Source organism: Amblyraja radiata, chromosome 1 (genome assembly GCF_010909765.2).
Source record: "Amblyraja radiata isolate CabotCenter1 chromosome 1, sAmbRad1.1.pri, whole genome shotgun sequence".
NCBI lineage: Eukaryota > Metazoa > Chordata > Chondrichthyes > Rajiformes > Rajidae > Amblyraja > Amblyraja radiata.
Genome location: NC_045956.1, coordinates 172,974,173 through 172,990,702, shown reverse-complemented (window position 1 = coordinate 172,990,702; position 16,530 = coordinate 172,974,173). Strand labels below are relative to the sequence as shown.

Below are 16,530 nucleotides of genomic sequence, written 5' to 3'. Positions count from 1 at the left end.
CGTTCAAAAGGGAACTGCAGATGCTGGAATATCGAAGGTACACAAAATTGCTGGGGAAACTCAGCGGGTGCAGCAGCATCTATGGAGCGAAGGAAATAGGCGACATTTCGGGCCGAAACGTCGCCTATTTCCTTCGCTCCATAGATGCTGCTGCACCCGCTGAGTTTCCCCAGCAATTTTGTGTACCAAGGATGCAAAGATTTACGATGATGTTGCCAGGACTTGAGGGCCTGAGCTATAGGGAGAGGGGGAAAAGGCTAGGACTCTATTCCTTGGAGCACAGGAGGAAGAGAGGTGATCTTATAGAGGTGCACAAAATTAAAGAATTAGATCAGGTAAATGCACAGAGCCTCTTGCCCAATGAAGGGGAATCAATAACCAGAGGACATAAATTTAAGGTGTGGGGGGGGGGGGGGAGTAAAGCCTTAATAGGAACCCGAGGAGTAACATTTTTACACAAAAGGCGGTGGGTGTGTGGAATAACCTGCTGGAGGAGGTAGTTGAGCAGATGCTATTGCAATGTTTAAGAAACATTTAGGCAGGTATATGGATAGGCCAGGTTTAGAGGGAAATGGGCCAAATGCAGACACTGGGACAGTATACTGACATGTAGGCCAGTGTGGGCAGGTTGGCCAAAGGGCCTGTTTCCATGCTGTATGACTCTATGACTCGATTATTCCAGGGAGAGCTAGCAAATTGGTTGCAAAATTGGCTTGAAGGCAGAAGACAGAGGATGGTGGTCGAGGTTGTTTTTCAGACTGGAGCCCTCTAACACATGATGTGCCATGGGGATCATGCTGAGTCCATTGATGTTCATTATTAATATTAATGATTTGGCTGTCAATGAAGCTATGGACATGCCTAGTAACTGTATGGATTACACTAAAATAGGTGGCGTAGTGGACCATGAGGAAGTGTATCTATAGTTCCAATGGGATCTCAATCAACTGTTTCAATTATCCGAGGAATGGCAGATGGAGTTTTATATAGATAAATGTAAGGTATTGCATTTTGATGAGGGATTGTATTTTGGTCTGACAAATTAGGAGAGGACATACAGAATAAATCGTTAGGCCTTAGGTGGTGTTGTAAAACAATCAGACCCAGGGATGCAGGTAGATAGTTCCATGAAGTTGGCTACAAAGGTGGACAGTGAGGTAAAGATGGTATTTAGCACGCTTCCTTTCATTCGTCTGTGTATTGAGTGCAGGAGTTGGGACATCTTGTTACAGCTGGAAAGACATTGGCAAGGCCTCACATTGGAGTCATTTGTGCAGTCTGATCACATTGTTTCAGGAAGGAAATTATTAAACAGGGAAAGATAATATCCACATAGATGTTACTTGGTCTGGAGGGTTTGAGCTATTCGGAGAGTCAGGTGAATGTGGACTTCATTGCCTCAGGCAGCTGTGGAGGCCGAGTCACTAGCTAATTTTAAGGCTGAGATTGACAGATTCTTGATTAGTATGGGTATCAGGGGTTATGGGGAGAAGGCAGGAAAATGGGGTTGAAAGGGACAGATAGATCGGCCATGATTGATTGGCATAGACAAAAGGTGGAATAGCCTAATTCTGCTCCTATAAGAGAGGCTTGGTCTTTTATCCATGGCTGAGGAATGATCTTATAAAGTTATATAAAATTAAGAAAGGCATAGTTAAAGTGAATAATCACTGTCACTTCGCCAGAGTAGAAGAATCTAAAGCTAGCATAGGTTTACGATGAGAGGGTGTAGATTTAGGTTTGGAGGGATATGGGCTAGCTGCAGTGCAAGTACGGCTAGCTTGGTTATCCAACCTGGTCGGATGAATGAATTTGGCCGAAGGGCCTGTTTCCGTCCTTGAAGCCCTATGAAGTCAGGACTCTCTATTAATTAATTTATCCTGGGAATGAGACTAGGTTAAATTTCCATTCATCACATTGCCCCCTAATAATTTTGATGAAGCATTGGAACTCTGCAATGTCAATATCGATGCATATCAAAGCTAGCTGATAAGAATAATTTTTGGAGATGATCAGTGCCTAGTGCTTGAGTGGCCACTTTCCCACTTATTACTGCACATCCGACTATTGTCCATGCCTTGCTGAATGCAGACGTGAGCTCGTTCATTTGCTGGTGAACGTAAATGAAATTCAACATTGTGCAATCAACAGTGAACCTCATTAAATCTGACCTTATAATTAAAATAAGGTCATTGATGAAGTAGCTGAGGATGGTTGAGCCTACAACACCACCTTGAGGAACTGCTGTAATGATGTCCTGGTTTTTAGATAATTGATTTCCAACAACCAGAAGCCTGATGTGAGTTGCGACTGCAGCCAGTGGAGAGATTTCCTCTTGATTCCCACTGAGTTCAAGGCACCTTCGAGGCAGCACAGTGACGTTCACTGTACCTCGGTACACGTGACAATAAACTAAACAGAACTGAGTCAGGATCAAACCCGGGTCCCTGGCACTGTAAGGCAGCATGTGTAGGAGAGAATTGCAGATGCTGGTTTAAATCAAAGGTAGACACAAAATGCTGGAGTAACTCAGCGGGACCCGCAGCATCTCTGGAGAGAAGGGTTGGGTGACGTTTCGGGTCGAGACCCTTCTTCAGACTCTTTAGACTCAGACTCAGATTTAATACAAAGAACAGTCATACTCATCTCATTTCTGGATTATATTTCTGGATTTCTGGATTCTGGATTATATAAACCAAATTAATTTAAACCAAATGAAGATGACCAGAAAAAAAAATCACAGAAGCTTGAGTTTTACTGAATTCAATTCCCTTTCAATATTCCACAATCATTCATGCACATTATACTGATAACAAATAAAATGCAGCAAAAAATCCACACTAATCTTTTTATCGTGAAATATATGACTAAGTTGAACATGCTAGCTGTTTAGTTTAGTACAGCACAGAAACAGGCCCTTCGGCCCACCAAGTACACACCGGCCAGCAATTCCCGCACATACACCAAGCCAATTAAACTACAAACCTGTAATTTGATCGAAGTGTGGGAGGAAACCGAAGATCACGAGAAAACCTACGCGGTCATGGGGAGAAGGTACAAACTCCATACAGACAACGCCTGTAGTCACGATCGAACCCGGATCTCTGGCGCTGTAAGGCAGCAACTCTACTGCTGCGCCACCTTAGCCGCCCACAATTAACTTTGGGAAGGTTATATTGTAGTCTCCTTCTGTGCAAACATCCCATTTCTGCATCAGCTTCTGAACATTCAAATGCCTCGTTCCAATGCCTAAATTCATTGTCCTTCTCTAGCTCACCTGGATAATGTAATGACCGACCCACATCCAAGCAGAGGGCAGATGAACACTTGGCAACAATCAATGGATGAGAATTATTTTTATTTCTTTGGCTACTTCATCCAAGATCATGATTGCTGCCTTTACCAAAAACATTAAGTAAATCAGTCCCCGTGCTTCAGATTTAGCAACCTTTAGACGTCAAACTATTTTAGCAGTGAGCACTGCCACCCAGGTCTGTAAATCCAAGTAAAGAATTGGCAAACATACCCTTATCATCAGCACTGCTTTCCTGATGTCGCGTACTCCATCGTAAACTAAGCGTGAAGCATCTATGAACTCATTCTCCTCGAAGGCTTGTGGGGGAGTTGCACTCAACGCTTCAATTGCGACTTCCACTTGTTCAGCAAAACGAGGCATGACTGGATGGGCAAGGGAAAAAAAAACACACACAAATAACGAATTAGAGATTTTCTTTATCCATTCTTCCACTATGCCTTAAGGCCTGAACACTCTTTATGAAGTGTACCCAGGCTTGTCTTATTGAGACAGAATACACTGTAGATTGGACTCTGATTAATTCCGCTGAAGCTCTGCTAAGTAGTATAAAATTACCTTAGCATTACTGGCTAAAGAGGATGAGAAAATAAGTAAAATTGCAGTTTTAAGGCAAAGATTGAGAAGATTTTTGACTGGTATGCGTGTCGGAGGTTATGGGGAGAAGGCGGGAGAATGGGATTGAGAGGGAAAGATAGATCAGCCATGATTGAATGGTGGAGTAGACTTGATTAGCTGAATGGCCTCATTCTGGTGCTATCACTTATGACCTTATGATCATATATGATCATTGACTGTAAATCATTTTGAAACATTCATCAAGGTCATAAGACACAGTTATAAAAACGTAATAACCTGCTGATGCTGGTTTATACCATAGAAAGACACAAAATGCTGAAGTATCTCAGCGGGTCAGGCAGCATCTCTGGAGAACATCGATACGTGACTCAGATCTCTGCTTCAGATACAAGGCATGACGTGGAATAACAAATGATTCTTGGTGTTGCAACTCATCAATGTATTATTAACAAATCTTTTAAATTAAACTGTAACAGAATGTAAATAGAGTGTTAATTTATTCTCTGTGCTGTGATTACTTTACATGAAATTGTACCAAAAAAAAAAATGTTCTGGATTTACATAGCATATTTCCATTTGCTCATAATATTGATTTAATATTTACAGATGATCTCAGTATCAATCACTTGATCTTTCCAGAGGGCCTTGCAATTTCCAATTCTCCTCTCCCCCCCTCCACCTCAAACACTGACTTCGACTTGGCTCAAATTCCAATACACCGTGCCAAAGGTGTCAGAAATACAATCCTTTGGATTAGCCCTGAAGTCACTGGGTTATTGGGGTAAACAAAAGATCTTAGAATTTAAGGAAGAGCAGGAGACACTTCACAGTGCTAACGACCAACTCAAAATGACAGAAAAAGAGGATGAATTGGTAATTGATCAGTGAAGTCATTATAGAAACATAGACAATAGGTGCAGGAGGAGGCCATTCGGCCCTTCGAGCCTGCACCGCCATTCGATATGATCATGGCTGATCATCCAACTCAGTATCCCATCCCTGCCTTCTCTCCATACCCCCTGATCCCTTTAGCCACAAGGGCCACATCTAACTCCCTCTTAAATATAGCCAATACTGGCCTCAACTGCCTTCTGTGGCAGAGAATTCCACAGATTCACCACTCTCTGTGTAAAAAATGATTTTCTCATTTCGGTCCTAAAAGACTTCCCTCTTATCCTTAAACTGTGACCCCTAGTTCTGGACTTCCCCAACATCGGGAACAATCTTCCTGCATCTAGCCTGTCCAACCCCTTAAGAATTTTGTAAGTTTCTATAAGATCCCCCCTCAATCTTCTAAATTCTAACGTGTACAAGCCGAGTCTATCCAGTCTTTCTTCATATGAAAGTCCTACCATCCCAGGAATCAGTCTGGTGAACCTTCTTTGTACTCCCTCTATGGCAAGAATGTCTTTCCTCAGATTAGGAGACCAAAACTGTACGCAATACTCCAGGTGTGGTCTCACCAAGACCCTGTACAACTGCAGTAGAACCTCCCTGCTCCTATACTCAAATCCTTTTGCTATGAATGTTAACATACCATTCGCTTTCTTCACTGCCTGCTGCACCTGCATGTAATCATCTAATCTGAGGAAAGCCATTCTTGCCACAGAGGGAGTACAGCGAAGGTCCTAAAGGACCTTATCCTTAAACTGTGACCCCTTGTTCTGGACTTCCCCAACATCGGGAACAATCTTGCTGCATCTAGCCTGTCCAACCCCTAAAGAATTTTGTAAGTTTCTATAAGATCCGCCCTCAATCTTCTAAATTCTAGCGAGTACAAACCGAGTCTATCCAGTCTTTCTTAATATGACAGTCCTGACATCCCAGGAATCAGTCTGGTGAACCTTCTCTGTACTCACTCTATGGCAAGAATGTCTTTCCTCAGATTAGGAGACCAAAACTGTACGCAATACTCCAGGTGTGGTCTCACCAAGACCCTGTACAACTGCAGTAGAACCTCCCTGCTCTTATACTAAAATTCTTTTGCTATGAATGCTAACATACCATTATGTTCTGAACAGTTGGAAATATAATCCAATTTACATGCAACTGTGGTTTAAACATGCTGCCAGGGGAGGTGGTGAACCCTTCAAGATGGTACCAAAGCCAGGCGACTCGCTGCTTGCTGGTCCCAGGTCTACCGATGAAAATAAATTTAACCTAGTCTCGTTCCCAGGATCGATAAATTAATATAGTCATGACTTCATAGGGCGATAAGGATGGAAGCAGGCTCTTCGGCCCATATCATTCATACTGACCAGGTTGCCTAACCAAGCTAAACACACTTGCCTGTGCCTGGCCCATATCCCTCCAAACCTTCTAAATCTATGCCCTCTAACCTTAAAGCTGTGCTAGCTTTAGACTCCTCTACCCTGCGAAAGAGACTATGGCTATTCACTTTATCTATGCCCTTCGTAATTTTATATACTTTTATAAGGTCACCCCTCAGCCATTGATAAAAGACCAAGCCTCTCATAAGTTCATGTTATAGGAGCAGAATTAGGCCATTCAATCATGGCTGATCTATCATATAGAGGTGTACAAGATCATCAGAGGAATAGATCAAGTAAGTGCACAGCCTTTTGCCCAGATTGGGGAATTGAGAACAAGAGTTTGAAGGTGAGGGGAGAAAGATTTAATAGGAACATTTTTAAGAAGGAACTGCAGATGCTGGAAAATCGAAGGTACACAAAAAAGCTAGAGAAACTCAGCGGGTACAGCAGCATCTATGGAGCGAAGGAAATAGGCAACGTTTCGGCCCGGAACGTTGCCTATTTCCTTCACTCCATAGATGCTGCTGCACCCGCTGAGTTTCTCCAGCTTTTTTGTGTACCTTTAATAGGAACGTGACTGGTAAGTTTTTTACACAAAAGATGGAACGAGGACGTAGTTGAGGCAGGTATTATGTGACATATGGGCAGGTACATGGATAAGCCAAGTTTAAATGTTTATGGGCCATGTGCAGGCAGGTGGGACTACTGGAAATGGGGCATGATGGTCGGCGCGAACAGGTTGGGCAGAAGGGCCTGTTTCCATGCTGTTATACTCTTTGATTCTTATTTCCTTTTCTAAATGAGTATTAAGACAAGCCAATAATTTCTCAGTCTTTATTCCTGGAATTCTGGATTTATCCAATTTGTTGGAACTGCCGAGCCAATAAATCCAACCTGTGTGAGTACCTTTGGCATAAGGCCTCCAGCAGTTCAAGAAGGAAGCTCATCACTGCCTTCTCCAGGACAATTATGGATGGCAAGAAATACTGGATTTGCAAGCAGCGCCCAGGCTCTGAAAAATGAATGCAGAAAGACTGGAAAAGTACTTAGAGGAGAGACAGCTAAAATTGTGAGCAATTCTGAAACTTAGAGCAAGGGACTGCAATGAATTAAAATTGGGTATGCATAGGATGCACATGACCAGGATGAGAGGAGCACAAATATTTGAAAAGTTGTCTAAACAGAAATGCTGGAAGAATTCAATGAATAATTCAGGTTGTTGAACTTCTACTTTCCACAGATGCTGCTTGACTTCCAGTATTTCTGTTTGTGTTGTGTTTCAAATTCTAACAGTTGCAGTTTTGCCTGCTGTCTGTCTTCAGGAGGTTGACCATCGAGGGAATTAAGAAGTAGGATGAGGATTTTAAAATATAGTCATAGAACATAGAACAGTACGGCATAAGAATAGCCCTTCAGCCCACAATGTTTGCGCTGAGCATAATGTCAAGGCCAAATCTTATCTGCTTGCACTTCATAAGCTCATGTTCATAAATTCTCGGAGCAGAATTAGGCCATACGACCCATCAAGTCTACTCCACCATTCAATTATGGCCGATATTATCTTTCCTTTTCAATTCCATTCTCCTGCCTCCACCCCATAACCCCTGATATCCTTACTAATCAAGAATCTGTCAATCTATGCCTTAAATAATATCCATTGACTTGGCCTCCTTAGCCCTCTGTGGCAATGAGTTTCACAGATTCACCACTTAATCCATATCCTTCCATTCCCTGCAGATCCATGTGCCTATCCAAAACTCTCTTCAAGGGGCTGTCCCACTTGGGCGACCTAATTGGCGAGTCTAGAAGAGTTTAGGAGAGTTTGAAAAAATGACATGTTGTAGACCTCCTTCGACTATGTAGAAGACCTCCTTCGACTATGTTGATGATTAGCTACGACTAGCTACGACTAACTTCGGGAAAATTGGACACCGAATAGTGGAGAGTGAAGACAACCTCCTTCAATCTCCTTCGACCTCCCTTCGACTATGATGAAGACCATCTACGATTACCTTCGACTACCTTCGATTACCCTCGATTACCTACGACTAACATGCCAACCTAATATGACCTACTACGACCTACTACGACTAAACCTACGTGTAAAAAAAGTATCGATTTTTTCCTTGGCGTTTTTTAACGTTGAAAAAAACGCCGCAACCTAGCTGAGGCCTCGAGTACACAGAGACCACTCTCGAGCATGAAGGAGAGTTACGAAGACCTCCTACGACCTCGTGTCGACCAAGCTGCGAGTATGAGTCGAGGGCAAACACGCCAGAACTCGAGGATTAGGTCGCCCAAATGGGACAGGCCCTTAAATCCCATTATGGTATCTCCCTCAGTCACCACTCCTGGCAGATCGTCCCAGGCATTCAGCACCCTCTGTGTAAAAAAATGTGTCCCGCACATCTCTTTTAAACTTTGCCCCTTTCACCTTAAAGCAACGCCCTCTTGTGTTTGATATTTCTATCATGGGAAATAAAGGTTCTGACTATATACCCTATCTATGCCTCTCATAATTGTATATATTTGTTGATGGATTTGGCAGTGATGGCCAGCAAAATTGGGGTGTTGCACAAAGGAATATTTGAGCAAAAAAATGATGGTATTCTTGAATATAAAGCAGGTACAAGATGAAAGAATTAAACATTTTCTGAATAATGATTTACCTATTGAAGGTGCATCGCCCAGCTGTTTCTTTGTTATGTTACCAACGCATGCAATGTATAAATGAGTTTTACATTTATTTTCATTTGGCTCATTGTATTTTAAACTAAACTTCTAAATACTAAAATAATTATTTAACCATTCTAGGTTGACCTTAAATTGAGTGCTTTCATTCAGCCGTTCCTTGCCCTTCCTTCTCATGCACTCCGTATACATCTCCTGACCTTCCTTTCAATAGTAGACTTGATGAGCCGAATGGCCTAATTCTGCTCTGATCACTTATCCAACAGGTTTATTTTGTGTGCACCTGATTTCTGTTTTATTTTCTCTCTGCCTTTTTTTCCAGGAAAAAGTTCTTCACCGATGTCCTACCAGTGCTCTTATCTTTCAGTAGTTCTTAAAAATTCATATTATCAGTTAATCAGTTCCCCTGGAGAACAGCCTGAAAGATGCCCTTAAAATCACGCATTACTCAGTCTCTGTAGCCAAATGGATCTGTGCTCTAGATTCCAACTATACATAATTAATGCAAGGGGAAATCTGCTGGTACATGACAAAGGTATTGCTCAGAACTAGGTCACTGATATTTCGTCTTTTGAGAAGGTGCATCTAATGATGCGTTGAACCTTGACTATATATCTGGAGAGAAATTATTTTCCTGTGGTCAATTGTACTGCAAAGTTTGGCACGCATTACAATGTACACATGAGGGAGCCTCTTCATTATCTCAGTATAATGCCATCATTTATATTACCGTTTTTGGTCATATAATTGGCCCAGCGGTAGAGTGGCTGTCTTACAGCACCAGAGACCCGGGTTCGATCCTGACCACGGGTGCTTGTCTGTGCAGAGTTTGTACGTTCTCCCCGTGAACTCTGTGGGTTGTCTCCAGGAGCTCTGGCTTCCTCCCACACTCCAGAGGCGTACAGGTCTGCAGGTAAGTTGGCTTTGTATAATTGTAAATTGTCCCTGGTGTGTGTAGGATAGTGCAAGAGTGTGCGGATCGCTGGTCGGCACAGACATGGTCGGCCGAAGGGCCAGTTTCTGCATTGTATCTTTACACTAAAACTAAACTAAACTAATTCTTCATTCTATCAACAGAAACAACGTAGAAGCAGACATAGGCCATATAACAATTGGAATCTGCTGTACATTTCCTTCCAGATTTTCCACATCTTAGTTCAGTTTAGTTTAGTTTAGAGATACAGCGCGGAAACAGGCAACTTAGCCCCATTGAGTCGACCACCAGTCCCCGCACACTAACACTATCCTATACACGCTTTACACTTATTAAACTTTTATACCAAGTGTATTAAGCATACCAATTTACATTTACACCAAGCCAATTAACCTACAAACCTGTACGTCTTTGGAGTGTGGGAGGAAACTGAAGACCTCGGAGAAAACCCACGCAGGTCACGAGGAGATCATACAAACTCCATACAAACTCCGTACACAGTACCCATAGTCAGGATCAAACCCGTGTCTCCGGCGCTGTAAGGCAGCAACTCTACTGCTGCACCACCGTGCCCCCCTTTGCAGTCTCTTTGCTCTTTGCAGTTTAAAACACCTATCAAACTCAGCTAATGCTTTGGAAATGTTTGGTTTAGGAGTCAGATGTATTATTGTCAAATGTACGAGGCACAGTGAAAAGCTTTGCTGTCCAAACAGATCAGATGTACCATACATGGTATGTACCATACCATACAAAAGTGGGTGGATTTGCAGATAGTGAAGATGGTTGTGAATGATTGCAGCAGGATCTGGATCGATTGGCCAGGTGGGCGGAGGAATGATTGATGGAATTTAATACAGAGAAGCAGTTGCGGACTGGGTCTAAAAATATTGGTTGCCAGGAGACAAAGGGGGCCCACTTCATCAGGGGCCAACTTGATATAGGGGGCCCACTTCATCAGGGGCCCACTTGCCATCGGGCAAGCTGACACCCTGGCCAGTCCGCCACTGCAGAGAAGTATGAGGCGTTGCATTTTGGGACGTCTAACAAGGGCAGGTCCACACAGTAAATGGTAGGCCTCTGGAGAGTGTTGTGGGGCAGAGGGATCTAGGAGTACAGGTGCATGGTTCCTTGAAGGTCGAGTCGCAGGTAGATAAGGTGGTCATTGGCCATCATCAGTCAGAGTAATGAGTATAGAAGTTAGAAGGTCATGTTGCATTTGTACAAGACATCGGTGAGACCGCATATAGAATATTGTGTTCAGTCAAAGGCACCATGATATAGGAAAGTTATCGTCAAGCTTGAAAGGGTTCAGAAAAGATTTACAAGGATGTTGCCAGGACTAGAGGGTGTGAGCTATAGGGAGAGGTTGAGTAGACTGGGTCTCTATTCCTTGGAGCACAGGAGAATGAGTGGTGATCCTATAGAATAATCATGAGAGGAACGGATTGGGCAGATGCATAGAGGCTCTTGCCCAGAGTAGGGGAATCTCGGGCCAGATAGAAACATAGAAAATAGGTGCAGAAGTAGGCCATTCGGTTCCTTCGAGCCTGCACCGCCATTTAATATGATCATGGCTGATCATCCAACTCAGTATCCTGTACCAGCCTTCTCTCCATACCCCCTGATCCCTTTAGCCACAAGAACCACATCTAACTCCCTCAAATATAGCCAATGAACTGGCCTCAACTACCTTCTGTGAGAATTCCACAGATTCACCACTCTCTGGGTGAAAAAAATGTTTCTCATCTCGGTCCTAAACGACTTCCCCCTTATCCTTAAATGGGTTCAAGGTGAAGGGGAAAGATGTAATAGGAATCTGAGGGGCAATTGTTTCTCACAAAGGGTTGTGGGTCTATGGACCAAGCTGTCAGAGGAGGTAGTTGAGGCTGGGATTATCCCTTCGTTTAGGAAACAGTTGGACAGGTACATGGATAGGACAGGTTATGGAGGGGTAAGGGCCAGACGCAGGCAGGTAGGACTAGTGTAGCTGGGACATGTTGGCCGGTGTGGGCAAGTTCTGCCAAAGTGCCTGTTTCCACACTGTGTCACTCTATGACTCCATGATTCTATAACATAAATACAATCAAGTCAAACTCAAGTACAACGGATAAAGCAAAGGGGAAGATGCAGGCCCATAGGATGGAAGGAAGACTCTTCAGCCAATCCTTCCAATCTCAGAAATAGTGCATCCCTCTAAACTTTATGGTGATGGGCAAGGTTAATGGAAATATGCGGGGCAGGACTCTTGCACAGATGAGGATCAACGCTTGGAACGCACTGCCAATGCTGTTTAAGATACTTTTAGATAGGGACATGGATATGCAGGGAATGGAGAACAATGTATCTTGTTCTGGTCGATGAGATCAGATTCCTCCTCCACTTTATCCCCCACTCATTCTTCCCCACCCAACACCCCCCACTCATTCTTCCCCACCCCACCCTTACTTCTCTCCCCTGAACCCTGACTGACCTTGCACTGGTTTCTCCCCTCCCCCTCCCCCTCCCCCTCCACCTTCGTTCCTTCCTCCCGCATCACAATTGGCACCTTTCCTATCCTCGAGCGTCACAATTTGCAACACTTTATCCGAAGATAGACCCACAGTGCTGGAGTAACTCAATGGGTCAGGCAGCATCTCTGGAGTAAAAGGATGGGTGATGTTTTGGGTCGGGACTCTTCTCTAGCCTGCCGTTTTTACTCTGTATCTATTTTGCTCACACTTGGTTTTTTTTTCATCTCTGCCCTTTCTCCCACAATTTGCCTAAAAACAACCCTTGCTTGTGTTCACGTATTACCGGCCATGCTTTGGCCTGCTCCTCCTCTCTTCCAGCCTTTTTTCTCGCCCCTCCCCTGCAATCAGTCTGAAGAAGGATCCCAACCCAAAACGTTACCTATCCATGTTCTCCAAAGATCCTGCCTGACCCACTAATTTACACGAGCATTTTGTAGATTTCTGAGATCAGTCTATCTTGGCATCATGTGTAGCACATACATTATGGGCTGAAGATCCTGTTCCTGTGTTGCAACCTTTCTATGATCTCTGTATTATTTATGCCCAGAGCACACAACCAGAGAGCAGTGCTGAGCTACTATCTACCTCTTTGATGACCCTCGGACGATCCTTGATTGGACTTTGCTGGCTTTACTTTGTACTAAATGTTATTCCCCCATCATGTATCAATACACAGTAAATGGATCAATTGTAATGATGTATTGTCTTTCCGCCAGCTGGTTAGCACGCAACTAAAGCGTTTCACTGTACCTCGGCACACGTGACAATAAACTAAACTGAACTGTAATGTTCACCACCCATCAATTTTATTCTATGCGAAGCCAAATCTTAGCTCGTGGTAAGAGCTTCCCGAACCAGTTTGTGAATCATAGAGAAGGTTTAATTGAATATAGTTGAAATGTAAAGTAGACAAAAAAGCAAAATTCCTGTCGACTAAATAGAAGCTTTATTTCCTGAGGTTGAAGTTTCCCCAGCTCATTTGCAGCAGCATCGCTGTTTTGTTCCAAGCCTAATCCACAACCACCTGCTGAGATGAATTACAATAATGTTTTATCCCTCACAATCAACTTTCACCTCAACAATTACCAAAAGAACAAATTTCTCTTATCCTTGATAAATCCTCATCATTAACTCAATTTAATCCACTTTTTATTGTAATGATTGGCATTTCATTGTTTCCTCTTGTCAAGAAATCCAATCTGCATGAAAGCAGTAGTATGAGGCTTGTTATCACATCCTAAGTTCTTCCACCGTCAAGCACATTAAACTATTTGACAAATGCAAAAGCAGAGAAACATAGAAAATAGGTGCGGGAGTAGGCCATTCGGCCCTTCAAGCCTGCACCGCCATTCAATATGATCACGGCTGATCATCCAAATCAGTATCCTGTACCTGCCTTCCCTCCATACCCCCTTATCCCTTTAGCCACAAGGGCCACATCTAACTCCCTCTTAAATAGAGGCAATGAACTGGCCTCAACTACTTTCTGTGTCAGAGAATTCCACAGATTCACCACTTTCTGTTTGAAAAAAAAAATTCTCATCTCGGTCCTAAAAGACTTCCCCCTTATCCTTAAACTGTGACCCCTTGATCTGGACTTCCCCAACATCGGCAACAATCTTCCTGCATCTAGCCCGTCCAACACCTTAAGAATTTTGTAAGTTTCTATAAGATCCCCCCTCAATCTTCCAAATTCTAGCGAGTACAAGCCGAGTCTATCCAGTCTTTCTTCGTATGAAAGTCCTGCCATCCCAGGAATCAGTCTAGTGAACCTTCGCTGTACTCCCTCTGTGGCAAGAATGGCTTTCCTCAGATTAGATGATTACATGCAGGTGCAGCAGGCAGTGAAGAAAGCGAATGGTATGTTTAAGAGGGAGTTAGACGTGGCCCTTGTGGCTAAGGGGATCAGGGGGTATGGGGAGAAGGCAGGTACGGGATACTGAGTTGGATGATCAGCCATGATCATATTTAATGGCGGTGCAGGCTCGAAGGGCCGAATGGCCTACTCCTGCACCTATTTTCTATGTTTCTATGTTTCCTAACATAGAGGGCAAGATATTTATCAGTGTGGTGGCGAAAAGACTTACAAAGTATCTGAAACAAAACCTTTTTGTTGATACGTCAATCCAAAAGGCTGGCTTTGCAGGCTTCTCGGGATGCCTTGAACATACCAGCATCATATGGGATCAAATCCAGACTGCTAAGAAAGAATGAAAGAGTCTGCATGTCTTGTTCCTTGACCTGGCCAACGCCTATGGATCAGTTCCTCATTCGCTACTGTGGACTGCTTTTGAATTCTTTCAGGGACTGCAATAATAACAAATCTAGTAAACAACTGCTTCCAGGATCTGCAATTTTGTCTCACAACATCAGACTTTACCACAGCGTGGCAACTACTGGAAGTAGGCATCATGGTGGGATGTACCATCTCCCCATTGGCCTTCACTATGGCAATGGAGCTCATTATCAGAGCATCAAAATGGGTTGTGGAGGGAAAACGGCTACAATATGGTCAGCGATTGCCACCTATACAAGCCTATATGGATGATATAACTACACTAACAACAACTATCCCCTGCACCAAGAGACTTCTGGAAAAACTTCATCAAAACATCACATGGGCAAGGATGAAGATTAAACCCAGCAAGTGCAGAAGCATCTCCATTGTCAAAGGTCAAGTCAAGGATCAAAGATTTCATATTGACGGAATACCTGTTCCAACTGTTTCAGAAATGCCAGTGAAGAGTTTGGGCCGATGGTATGATGCAAAGCTCAAAGACACCGAGCAGTTTGAACAACTCAAAAAGGATGCCATCACGCACATAGCTTGCATCAACAAGAACTTTCTACCAGGAAAAATCAAGCTGTGGTGCTTCCAATTTGACATGCTACCAAGAATCATGTAGCCTTTATCTATGCATGAAATCCCCATCAAGAAAGTGGAAAAGCTGGAAATAATGATCAGCAAACATGTGAAACTGTGGCTTGGACTACCACGACACGTAAGTGCTGTCGGACTGTATGGGAGTGGCAAATTGGAATTACTCATTGCAGGACTTGTGGAAGAGTTCAAATGCACTAAATCGAGGTTGGTCATGACCCTTACTGAATCTAAAGATACTGTTATTTGAACAGCGGCCCCCAATGTGGCAATGGGGAGGAAATGGACCCCATCTGAAGCCGTTCAGAGTGCTAAGACCGCTTTTCATTTCCGGGATGTGTTTGGCCAAGTTCAACACAGGAGAGCCGGGCTCGGGCTCGTCCCAAAAGTTCCTCAATGGCACAAGGCAACATCAGTGCAGACGAGACGGCTCGTGGTGGAGGAGGTGAGAAGACGGGAGGAGGCAGAGCGACACGCCAAGGCCGTCTCAATGGCCAAGCAGGGCCAATGGACTAACTGGGGGAGCCTGGAAAAGAGGAAACTCAGCTGGCGTGACATCTGACAAATGGAAGGATCTCAGCTAAATTTTGGCATCAGAGCCACATATAATGTTCTACCATCACCCCAGAACCTGAAGCAGTGGTTCGGAGAAAACCCCGCTTGCTCCCTTTGCCAAGCACCTGCATCACTAAGGCACATTTTAACAGGATGCACTATGAGCCTCGGACAAAGGCATTACACTTGGCGGCATAACCAAGTTGTCAGCTGGCATCAATCCTGGAACAGAGGCGTAAGATCACAAATGCTCCCCCACAAACATCAGCAGTAAATGTCCACTTCACAACATTTGTACCAGCAGGCCAACCTCCAGAGCACCAGATAACATCAAAAGATGCAAGCACTCTGCAGCCTGCTCAGGATTGGAAAATGGAAGTGGATTCAGAAAAAAAGCTTGTGTTTTCCCTAGACATTCTGGCCAAACATGGTCCTGTGGTCCACAACAGCCAAGTTGGCATACATTGTGGAATTGACAGTTCCATGGGAAGACGGTGTTGAACAAGCTTATGAGAGGAAAAAGAACAAGTCCTCTGAACTGGCAACTGAAGCTGCCCAGAATGGCTGAAATACCAAGATTTTCCCTGTCGAAGTAGGATGCAGGGGATTTGTTGCTACATCTATGACCAGGCTATTAAAGAAAATGGGGGTGAGGGGTCACTTCCTCCAACAAGCATTCAAGGCATTATCAAATTCTGCAGAAAAAAGCAGCAATTGGATTTGGATCAAAAGGAGAGATAACAATTGAATGAATGAATGAATCTCTTTATTGTCATTGCACATGGTACAACGAA

The 16,530-nt window shown here is 43.7% G+C and overlaps 1 protein-coding gene across 2 annotated transcripts in view; it reads right to left on the bottom strand.

The window, feature by feature from the left end:
* The window catches only part of ctnna2 (catenin alpha 2), a 1,182,272-nt gene that overhangs the window by 91,124 nt on the left and 1,074,618 nt on the right, over positions 1-16,530 (bottom strand). For both annotated transcript variants that reach the window (XM_033035440.1, XM_033035446.1), the window contains exon 13: positions 3,527-3,678. In XM_033035440.1, coding sequence (XP_032891331.1) covers positions 3,527-3,678 — 152 coding nt within the window. The remainder of the gene's footprint in view (positions 1-3,526; positions 3,679-16,530) is intronic.